Source organism: Coregonus lavaretus (genome assembly GCF_964263955.1).
Source record: "Coregonus lavaretus genome assembly, chromosome: 32".
Taxonomy (NCBI): Eukaryota; Metazoa; Chordata; class Actinopteri; order Salmoniformes; family Salmonidae; genus Coregonus; species Coregonus lavaretus.
Genome location: NC_140019.1, coordinates 35,366,113 through 35,378,158, shown reverse-complemented (window position 1 = coordinate 35,378,158; position 12,046 = coordinate 35,366,113). Strand labels below are relative to the sequence as shown.

At 44.2% G+C, this 12,046-nt stretch overlaps 1 protein-coding gene across 3 annotated transcripts in view; it reads right to left on the bottom strand.

Annotated features, from left to right (window-relative positions):
* Positions 1-12,046, bottom strand: part of LOC311107876 (glucocorticoid receptor-like) — a 57,898-nt gene that overhangs the window by 7,618 nt on the left and 38,234 nt on the right. For 2 of the 3 annotated variants that reach the window (XM_084150457.1, XM_084150458.1), the window contains exons 4-9: positions 10,536-10,714; positions 9,870-9,986; positions 6,223-6,504; positions 5,966-6,110; positions 4,486-4,616; positions 3,986-4,143 (exon numbers count right to left, since the gene is read on the bottom strand). In XM_084150457.1, coding sequence (XP_084006583.1) covers positions 3,986-4,143; positions 4,486-4,616; positions 5,966-6,110; positions 6,223-6,504; positions 9,870-9,986; positions 10,536-10,714 — 1,012 coding nt within the window. The remainder of the gene's footprint in view (positions 1-3,985; positions 4,144-4,485; positions 4,617-5,965; positions 6,111-6,222; positions 6,505-9,869; positions 9,987-10,535; positions 10,715-12,046) is intronic. The other variant, XM_084150459.1, reaches the window with a different exon arrangement.

The following is a 12,046-nucleotide window of genomic DNA, read 5'->3' as shown; positions in this document are numbered from 1 at the left end:
GGGCATTGTCATGCTGAAACAGGAAAGGGCCTTCCCCAAACTGTTGCCTACCCTGAACCAGGAAAAACAGACCCAGACCATTATTCCTCCTCCACCAAACTTTACAGTTGGCACTATGCATTGGGGCAGGTAGCGTTCTCCTGGCATCCGCCAAACCCAGATTAATCCGTCGGACTGCCAGATGGTGAAGCGTGATTTATCACTACAGAGAACGCATTTCCACTGCTCCAGAGTCCAATTTCATGAAGCTCCCGACAAACAGTTCGGAACTCGGCAGTTCGGAGGAACCAAGGAAACAACGATTTTTACGGGCTAGATACTTCAGAACTCGGTGGTCCCGTTCTGTGAGCTTGTGTGGCCTACCACTTCGCGGCTGAGCCATTGTTGCTCCTAGACGTTTCCACTTCACAATAACAGCACTTACGGTTGACCGGGGAAGCTCTAGCAGGGCAGAGATTTGACGAACTGACTTGTTGGAAAGGTGGCATCCTATGACGGTGCCAGATTGAAAGTCACTGAGCTCTTCAGTAAGGCCATTCTACTGCCAATGTTTGTCTATGGAGATTGCATGGCTTTGTGCTCGATTTTATACACCTGTCAGCATGGGTGTGGCTGAAATAGCCAAATCCACTAATTTGAAGGGGTGTCCACATACTTTTGTATATATAGTGTATTAATATATATTTTTAAACATTGAAAATGTATTGAAAATGAAATACAGAAATCAAATTTACATAAGTATTCACACCCCTGAATCAATACTTTGTAGAACCACCTTTGGCAGCGATTACAGCTGTGCGTCTTTCTGGGTCTCTAAGAGCTTTCCACACCTGGATTGTGCAACATTTGCCCATTATTATTTTCAAAATGCTTCATGCTCTGTCAAATTGGTTGTTCATCATTGCTAGACAGCCATTTTCAGGTCTTGCCATAGATTTTCAAGCAGATTTAAGTCAAAACTAACTCGGCCACTCAGGAGCATTCACTTTCTTCTTGGTAAGCAACTCCAGCGTAGATTTGGTCTTGTGTTTTAAGTTATTGTCCTGCTGAAAGGGGAATTAATCTACCAGTGTCTGGTGGAAAGCAGACAACCAGGTTTTCCTCTAGGATTTTGCCTGTGCTTAGCACCATTATGTTTCTTTTTAAGTCCTTAACGATTACAAGCATACCCATAACGTGATGCAGCCACCACTATGCTTGAAAATATGGAGAGTGGTCCTCAGTAATGTGTTGTATTGGATTTGACCCAAACATATCGCTTCGTATTCAGGACAAAAAGTGAATTGCTTTGCCACATTTTTTGCATTATTACTTTTGTGCCTTGTTGCAAACAGGATGCATGTTTTGGAACATGTTTATTCTGTACAGGCTTCCTTCCTTTCACTCTGCCAATTAAGTTAGTATTGTGGAGCAACTGCAATGTTTTTGATCCATCCTCAGTTTTCTCCTATCCTAGCCATTAAACTCTGTAATTGTTTTAAAGTCACCATTGGCCTCACGGTGAAATCCCTGAGCGATTTCCTTCCTCTCCGGCAACTGAGTTAGGAAGGACACCTGTATCTTTGTAATGACTGGGTGTATTGATACACCATCCAAAGTGTAATTAATAACTTCACCATGCTCAAAGGGATATTCAATGTCTGTTTCTTTTTTTTGTTGACCCATCTAGCAATAGGTGCCCTTCTTTGCGAGGCATTGGAAAACCTCCCTGGTCTTTGTGGTTGAATCTGTGTTTGATATTCTCTGCTTGACTGAGGGACCTTACAGATAATTGTATGTGTGGGGTACAGAGATGAGGTAGTCATTAAAAAATCATGTCAAACACTATTATTACACACAGTGTGAGTCCATGCAACTTATTATGTGACCTGTTAAGCAAATATTTATTCCTGAACTTATTTAGGCTTGCCATAACAAATGGGTTGAAAACTTATTGACTCAAGACATGTCAGCTTTTTATTTTTAATGAATTTGTTAAAAAATTAACATTATGGGGTTTTGTGCGTGGGCCAGTGACCAAATAATCTATTTTAAATTCAGGCTGTAACACAACAAAATCTGGAAAAAGGGTGTGAATATTTTCTGAAAGCACTGTAGTTGTCAGATAGGCTACTACACCATGAAAGTCGTGAAGAAGAGGAGGGCACGACAACGCCTTTTCCGCATGGGTCCCCAGATCCTCAAAAAGTTATACAGCTGCACCACCGAGAGTATCCTGACCGGTTGCATCACTGCCTGGAATGGCGACTGCTCGGCCTCCGACCGCAAGGCACTACAGAGGGTAGTGCGTACGGCCCAATACATCACTGGGGCCAAGCTTCCTGCCATCCAGGACCTATGTACTTGGCGGTGTCAGAGGAAGGCCCAAAAAATTGTCAATGATTCCAGTCACCCAAGTCATAGACTGTTCTCTCTGCTACCGCACGAAAAGCGGTACCGGAGTACCAAGTCTAGGTCCAACAGGCTCCTTAACAGCTTCTACCCCGAAGCCATAAGACTGCTGAACAATTAATCAAATGGCCACCCGGACTGGCTAGGCCACTCCAGGACCTTGAAATGCTTCTTACGAAGCCACTCCTTCCTTGCCCGGGCGGTGTGTTTGGGATCATTGTCATTCTGAAAGACCCAGCCACGTTTCATCTTCAATGCCCTTGCTGATGGAAGGAGGTTTTCACTCAAAATCTCACGATACATTCATTCATTCATTCTTTCCTTTACACGGATCAGTCGTCTTGGTCCCTTTGCAGAAAAACAGCCCCAAAGCATGATGTTTCCACCCCCATGCTTCACAGTAGGTATGGTGTTCTTTGGATGCAACTCAGCATTCTTTGTCCTCCAAACACGACGAGTTGAGTTTTTACCAAAAAGTTATATTTTGGTTTCATCTGACCATATGACATTCTCCCAATCCTCTTCTGGATCATCCAAATGCACTCTAGCAAACTTCAGAGTGGCCTGGACATGTACTGGCTTAAGCAGGGGGACACGTCTGGCACTGCAGGATTTGAGTCCCTGGCGGCGTAGTGTGTTACTGATGGTAGGCTTTGTTACTTTGGTCCCAGCTCTCTGCAGGTCATTCACTAGGTCCCCCCGTGTGGTTCTGGGATTTTTGCTCACCGTTCTTGTGATCATTTTGACCCCACGGGGTGAGATCTTGCGTGTAGCCCCAGATCGAGGGAGATTATCAGTGGTCTTGTATGTCTTCCATTTCCTAATAATTGCTCCCACAGTTGATTTCTTCAAACCAAGCTGCTTACCTATTGCAGATTCAGTCTTCCCAGCCTGGTGCAGGTCTACAATTTTGTTTCTGGTGTCCTTTGACAGCTCTTTGGTCTTGGCCATAGTGGAGTTTGGAGTGTGACTGTTTGAGGTTGTGGACAGGTGTCTTTTATACTGATAACAACTTCAAACAGGTGCCATTAATACAGGTAACGAGTGGAGGACAGAGGAGCCTCTTAAAGAAGAAGTTACAGGTCTGTGAGAGCCAGAAATCTTGCTTGTTTGTAGGTGACCAAATACTTATTTTCCACCATAATTTGCAAATAAATTCATTAAAAATCCTACAATGTGATTTTTCCTCAATTTGTCTGTCATAGTTGACGTGTACCTATGATGAAAATTACAGGCCTCTCTCATCTTTTTAAGTGGGAGAACTTGCACAATTGGTGGCTGACTAAATACTTGTTTTCCCCACTGTAAGCTATACATTTTGAGTTGCAATTGGCTGACACAGATAACAAGCTTGCGCAGTTCTCATCACCTCATACACATTAAATTAACAGAAGATGGGTCCAATTGGGTCCAGACGGTCAATCAATTTTGATTGTACATACCCAAGACCCGTGGCAATTAAATCAGACCCAACCCAGATCCGAGGCAAAAGTCAGAATTTAGGACCCGGTCCCGGGCCTTATCTCAGAATTTTGGGTCTGTTGGACACGTGAAGACCTCTAATGTGTACCTCGTGAAGACCTCTAATGTGTACCTCGTGCATGGAGTCAAGAAGCTTGGTGAGCTGGTAGAAGCGTTGCCAGTTCTGGCTGGAGTTTTCCTCCCTCTTGACGATGGCCTTCCCCAACTCCTTAATGTAGGACATCCTGATGTCATCAAACACTGCCTGACTCTTCAGACCATCCTTTGGCACTGGGGGGGGGGGGGGGAGACAACACAATACATCAACCTCTGTGTGCCTTTCTCGAGACCATACTTTGGCACTAAATGGAAACATAACAGGAAATGTGTTCAATAAACCCAGTAAGTCATACCTATGCAGTTCCCCTTCCATTATATGTTGAAAATGTTGAGCGAAAATACAATAAGATGAAATAGGAAACTTTTATTTTGACATCCCAATGCCAGGATCAACATAAAAAAAAAAGAACACTAAAAACCCAGGAACACACAGCCATCAATCAGGAAATAGGTTGGCATATTGTTATGGACTCAAGTGTGAAAGGTCAAAGTAAAAGCGGGGCTGAGACTCACCGGTGCTGAGCAGCAGCAGAACCTTCATACACAGATACTCGTCATGAGACACCTGCAGTCTGACAAACTCACTGGAGATCTTCAACATCTGTTCACACTGGTCTGTCATGTAGGGCAGCTTCATACGGTCCCTGAGGAGGAGAGAGAGACAGGTATGTTAATGATGATGTCATACTGGTCTGCCATGTAGGGCAGCTTCATACGGTCCCTGATGAGGAGAGAGAGACAGGTATGTTAATTATGATGTCATACTGGTCTGTCATGTAGGGCAGCTTCATACGGTCCCTGATGAGGAGAGAGAGACAGGTATGTTAATTATGATGTCATACTGGTCTGGGCAGCTTCATACGGTCCCTGATGAGGAGAGAGAGACAGGTATGTTAATGATGATGTCATACTGGTCTGCCATGTAGGGCAGCTTCATACGGTCCCTGATGAGGAGAGAGAGACAGGTATGTTAATTATGATGTCATACTGGTCTGTCATGTAGGGCAGCTTCATACGGTCCCTGATGAGGAGAGAGAGACAGGTATGTTAATTATGATGTCATACTGGTCTGGGCAGCTTCATACGGTCCCTGATGAGGAGAGAGAGACAGGTATGTTAATGATGATGTCATACTGGTCTGTCATGTAGGGCAGCTTCATACGGTCCCTGATGAGGAGAGAGAGACAGGTATGTTAATTATGATGTCATACTGGTCTGGGCAGCTTCATACGGTCCCTGATGAGGAGAGAGAGACAGGTATGTTAATGATGAGACTAAGACAGATTGAAGACAGATACTGGCGAGAGAGAGAGACTGGAACGAACTGCAAAAATCTCTGAAGCTGGAGACACTTATCTCCCTCACTAACTTTAAGCATCAGTTGTCAGAGCACCTTACCGATCACTGCACCTGTACACAGCCCTTCTGAAATTAGCCCACTCAACTACCTCATCCCCATATTGTTATTTATTTTGCTCATTTGCACCCCAGTATCTCTTATCATCTCTTGCACATCTATCATTCCAGTGTTAATACTAATTGTAATTATTTTGCACTATGGCCTATTTATTGCCTTACCTCCATAACTTACTACATTTGTACACATTGTATATATATTTTCTGTGGTATTTTTGACTTTATGTTTTGTTTACCCCATATGTAACTCTGTGTTGTTGTTTTTATCGCACTGCTTTGCTTTATCTTGGCCAGGTCTCAGTTGTAAATGAGAACTTGTTCTCAACTGGCTTACCTGGTTAAATAAAGGTGAAATTAAAAATTAAAATACAAAACTAAGACAGATTGAAGACAGATACTGGAGAGAGCGAGAGAGAGACTAAGACAGATTGAAGACAAATAATGGAGAGAGAGAGACAGAGACTAAAACAGATTGAAGACAGATACTGGAGAGAGCGAGAGAGACTAAGACAGATTGAAGACAAATAATGGAGAGAGAGAGAGAGAGAGAGAGAGCGAGACAGACAACGAGACATACTGGTTGATGACGAGGTCTGGAGCGAAGCAGAGCATGTTCCCGTCACACTGCTGGTAGGATCTCCAGCCCAGGCCGAAGGACATGAGGAACAACCAGGAACACTGCAGCAGAGTCATCTGGTCGTCCAGGTGAAGGTTCCGGAACCCTGCACGGGAAGATAACAGAACACTGAATGACTAAAGGTTCCATTTCCCTGATGATACTGTATAGTAATGCTATCTAAGGTTTCCAACAGTGTCTCTTAGAGAGAGTGGTACCTGGCAGGGACTTGGCCCACTTGACGGCTGATACGACCTGTCGTCCCCCCAGCCTGTTGAGGGTGGTCATGATGCGTGTGGAGGTGTCTGGCAGGGTGCCGTCGTAGCCAGAGTAGATGGTGTCTGGCTCGATGGCCTTCAGTAGAGACAGCATGGTGGGGGTGAGCTGGGGCATGGACTTAGGGACCAGCGACCTGGCCTCTGGGAGGGGAGGGGGGGTCAGCTCGGCCGTGGTGGGCTGCTGCACCCCCTTTAAATGGTTCAGCTTCTTGGTTTTACGAGCTGTGGGGATGGAGAGAGGGAGCGAGGCGGTAGATTGAGTGACCATGATCTCTAATATATCTACTTGTATCTGGTATTTGAGGTTGTAGTAGCTTGTAGTCATAGACTGAGTTGTACACCAATTTACATCAAAACAAATCTAGAATCTGTACAATAAAACAACGTAAAAGAGTGTACCTTCCAGGTTCATCCCTGCCATCAGATAATAAAACAAGGTAAAATAGTTTAGCTTCCAGATTCATCCCTGCCATCAGACAATAAAACAAGGTAAAATAGTTTAGCTTCCAGGTTCCTCCCTGCCATGAGACAATAAAACAAGGTAAAATAGTTTAGCTTCCAGGTTCATCCCCGCCATGAGACAATAAAACAAGGTAAAATAGTTTAGCTTCCAGGTTCATCCCTGCCATCAGACAATACAACAAGGTAAAATAGTTTAGCTTCCAGGTTCATCCCTGCCATGAGACAATAAAACAAGGTAAAATAGTTTAGCTTCCAGGTTCATCCCTGCCATGAGACAATAAAACAAGGTAAAATAGTTTAGCTTCCAGGTTCATCCCTGCCATCAGACAATACAACAAGGTAAAATAGTTTAGCTTCCAGGTTCATCCCTGCCATGAGACAATAAAACAAGGTAAAATAGTTTAGCTTCCAGGTTCCATTTTCTTTAATGGCCTCTTTACAATGTGAAACATGTAAAGTGTGGTGTACCGCAGGGCAGCTCTCTAGGCCTTCGACTCTTTTCTATTTTTACCAATGACCTGCCACTGGCATTAAACAAAGCATGTGTGTCCATGTGTGCTGATGATTCAACCATACACGCATCAGCGACCACAGCTAATGAAGTCAATGAAACCCTTAACAAAGAGTTGCAGTCTGTTTTGGAATGAGTGGCCAATTTTATTTTAAAATGTATTAAATTGTATTTTTTCCTCAATCTACACATAATGACAAAGCCAAAACAGGTTTTTAGAAATTTGTTGTTAATTTATATTAAATATATATATGACATTTACATAGGTATTCAGACCCTTTACTCAATACTTTGTTGAAGCACCTTCGGCAGCAATTACAGCCTCGAGTCTTCTTGGGTATGACGCTACAAGCTTGGCACACCTGTATTTGGGGATTTTCTCCCATTCTTCTCTGCAGAACCTCTCCAGAGATGTTCGATTGGGTTCAAGTCCGGCCTCTGGGCTCTGGCTGGGCCACTCAAGGACATTCAGAGACTTGTCCCGAAGCCACTCCTGCGTTGTCTTGGCTGTGTGCTTAGGGTCGTTGTCCTGTTGGAAGGTGAACCTTCGCCCCAGTCTGAGGTCCTGAGCGCTCTGGAGCAGGTTTTCATCAAGGATCTCTCTATACTTTGCTCCGTTCATCTTTCCCTCGATCCTGACTAGTCTCCCAGTCCCTGCTGCCGAAAAACACCCCCACAGCATGATGCTGCCACCACCATGCTTCACCATAGGGATGGTGCCAGGTTTCCTCCAGATGTGACGCTTGGCCAAAAAGTTCAATCTTGCTTTCATCAGACCAGAGAATCTTGTTTCTCATGGTCTGAGAGTCTTTAAGTGCCTTTTGGCAAACTCCAAGCGGGCTGTCATGTTTCTTTTACTGAGGAGTGGCTTCCGTCTGGCCACTCTACCATAAAGGCCTGATTGGTGGAGTGCTGCAGAGATGGTTGTCCATCTGGAAGGTTCTCCCATCTCCACAGAGGAACTCTAGAGCTCTGTCAGAGTGAACATCGGGTTCTTGGTCACCTCCCAGACCAATGCCCTTCTCCCCCGATTGCTCAGTTTGGCCAGGCAGCCAGCTCTAGGAAGAGTATTGGTGGTTCCAAACTTCTTCCATTTAAGAATGATTGAGGCCACTGTGTTCTTGGGGACCTTCAATGCTGCAGAAATGTTTTGGTACCCTTCTCCAATCCTGTCTCGGAGCTCTACGGACAATTCCTTCGACCTCATGGCTTGGTTTTTGCTTCTGACATGCACTGTCAACTGTGGGACCTTATATAGACAGGTGTGTGCCTTTCCAAATCATGTCCAATCAATTGGATCTACCACAGGTGGACTCCAATCAAGTTGTAGAAACATCTCAAGGATGATCAATGGAAACAGGATGCACCTGAGCTCAATTTCGAGTCTCATAGCAAGGGGTGTGAATACTTATGTAAATAAGGTATGTGTTTTAAATTGTTTATAAATTTGCAACAATTTCTAAAAACCTGTTTTCGCTTTGTCATTACTGGGTATACTGTGTAGATTGCTGAGGACTTTTTATTTATTTAATCCATATGTTAATGATGATGTCATACTGGTCTGTCATGTAGGGCAGCTTCATACGGTCCCTGATGAGGAGAGAGAGACAGGTATGTTAATTATGATGTCATACTGGTCTGGGCAGCTTCATACGGTCCCTGATGAGGAGAGAGAGACAGGTATGTTAATGATGAGACTAAGACAGATTGAAGACAGATACTGGCGAGAGAGAGAGACTGGAACGAACTGCAAAAATCTCTGAAGCTGGAGACTCTTATCTCCCTCACTAACTTTAAGCATCAGTTGTCAGAGCACCTTACCGATCACTGCACCTGTACACAGCCCATCTGAAATTAGCCCACTCAACTACCTCATCCCCATATTGTTATTTATTTTGCTCATTTGCACCCCAGTATCTCTATTTGCACATCATCTCTTGCACATCTATCATTCCAGTGTTAATACTAATTGTAATTATTTTGCACTATGGCCTATTTATTGCCTTACCTCCATAAATTACTACATTTGAACACACTGTATATATATTTTCTGTGGTATTTTTTGACTTTATGTTTTGTTTACCCCATATGTAACTCTGTGTTGTTGTTTTTAATCGCACTGCTTTGCTTTATCTTGGCCAGGTCGCAGTTGTAAATGAGAACTTGTTCTCAACTGGCTTACCTGGTTAAATAAAGGTTAAATAAAAAATAAAACTAAGACAAATTGAAGACAGATACTGGAGAGAGAGAGAGAGACTAAGACAGATTGAAGAGAGATAATGGAGAAAGGAAAAAGACAGACTAAGACAGATTGAAGACATACTGGAGCGAGAGAGAGACAGACAGACTAAAACAGATTGAAGACAGATACTGGAGAGAGAGAGCGCGAGAGAGACAGAGACAAAGAGACATACTGGTTGATGACGAGGTCTGGAGCGAAGCATTCTAATCCATTTTAGAATAAGGCTGTAACGTAACAAAATGTTGAAAAAGTAAAGGGGTCTGAATACTTCAATGGTTGTAATGAGACATGAGACAATAAAACAAGGTAAAAGAGCGTACCTTACAGGTTCATCCCTGCCATGAGACAATAAAACAAGGTAATAGAGCGTACCTTCCAGGTTCATCCCTGCCATGAGACACTTGCGGAAGCGGCAGGCTGGACAGTTCTTCCTTCTGATCTTATCGATGATGCAGTCGTTCCTCCCAGCACACAGGTAGTTGTGTTGCCCTGAGACACAAGAAAAAATCATTTGAATGACAAAAAATATAATAAAGTACTATATTCTTGACAGCATTCTTTCCCCTTGCATCACACTGGATCAGCAAGCCTCCAACTTGCAAATCAAATGTCTGCATTGTCTTTATAAGAACAGGCACAAACAAGTACAGTATCATTTATGATATGCATACCGAACACCATTCCATGCCACCAGCTGTGTACCAGTATCAGTTGTACCAGTTGTCCTACCATCTCACCCCTTGCCATCCTACCTTGCCAGTATCTACCGTAAACCAAACGTCATTCCATGCCACCACAGTACAAGGTGTCTTCCCATCTCACTCCTTGCCACAGGCAAGTATTGATGATATATAAACCAACATCATTTCATGCCATCACCAGTGGTAGCCCAGTCCCAGATCGGTTTCTGCCGACTTGGCAAGATAGTAAAAACAGATCTGGGACCAGACCATACCAGTTGTCCTACTATCTAACCTCTTGGCAAGATAGTAAAAACAGATCTGGGACCAGACCATATCAGTTGTCCTAGCATCTCACCCCTTGCCACTGTACCTTCCACGGCTCTCTTGAAGAACACCTTGCAACTTCCGCAGGTGAGCACCCCATAGTGACAGCCAGACGCCTCATCTGAACACACCAGACAGATCTTATGGGTGGTCCCGGCCTTGCCCTGGGTTGTAGACAACGCAGCGCCACCACCCTGCCTGGAGGTAGAACTGCATTGAGAGGAGAGCAGGGAAGACAGGAGAGAGGGAGGAGGAGGAGAGTTTAGAGTCAGTAACAAGTGCGATTTTCTGAATGAATACAAAATAATAACTTGGCCACACTATGATGATGCTTCTGGGATTCTGAAAACATACCGACACTATTTCCACAGAGACAGACTCTCTTATGTACCAGCTCACCCAGAAGCATGTGGCTGGAACACTGTAGCAAGCAGGGGAACTCAACACATGTACTTCCCTCTGCTCTTGGAAAGCATCCCTTCCACAGTTTCACAACATACACATATTCCAAACAAGTCAGGGGCTTTGGCACTTCTGTTGTTACATTTCCTACATTTTGGTCAGTTGAGATCAGCTCCATTACATTTATTGTGGAACTTACAAGACTACCTGTGTGCTTGGTTGAGTTTCTTTTTTCTGAAAAGTCCTAAATGTACCACTAATCCTTTAAGATCCAAAGAATAAACATCTAACTGTGGTTAAACAATTTCCTCTTTGGCCTCCACACCATCTAAAGACCTGTGGTTGGATCACCATACCTGTGGTCGTCATGAAGCTAACACCCTCTCTATGACTGGAGCATAACTGTTCTTAGAATCACAGTTCTTTGAATTCTATCTAAAGCATACAGAATGTTGCAGATAGAAATGTCATGAATAGAGCTACCATGATCACTTTCTCTACATGTCAGAGGCCTGTCTGTTCTTTAACATATATTTCTATCTGATTTGGAAGGTTTCTCAACATGTTGTCCGTCTGACCGTGTCCTAGCTGTTTGATGTGCCCTTTCCCAAACACACCACTAGGTGGAGCCGTTACTTGCTGCAGTAATGTGCTGCTACTTCCTCTGCTGTAGTCTCAGGTCCCCACCCCCCTGGTGTTGCTACTGTTTCCTGCTAAGCGCCAGCCAAAGCAGCGCCTACGCCCACTGTACTGAGCAACACAGACTCAGAGCAGTACTGAGGACATAGCCTGCTACGACACAGCTGCAGCAAACCTCATCTGTCTGCCACAACACAAACATCTGGGCTATCTTCATCTGATCCGTTTAGAAGTCACCGGCTGCTTCTCAAACGACCCCCTATTAGGGGACTGTATGGGGAAAATAGGGAGCCATTAGATGTAGGCCCTAGTCTCAGCTGCTGAGACAGAGCAGCACTCACAGAGCATACAGCTACTACTACACCTCATTACTGAGCTGGCCAACAACAACTACTACACCTCATTACTGAGCAGGCCAACAGCTACTACACCTCATTACTGAGCAGGCCAACAACTACTACACCTCATTACTGAGCAGGCCAACTACTACACCTCATTACT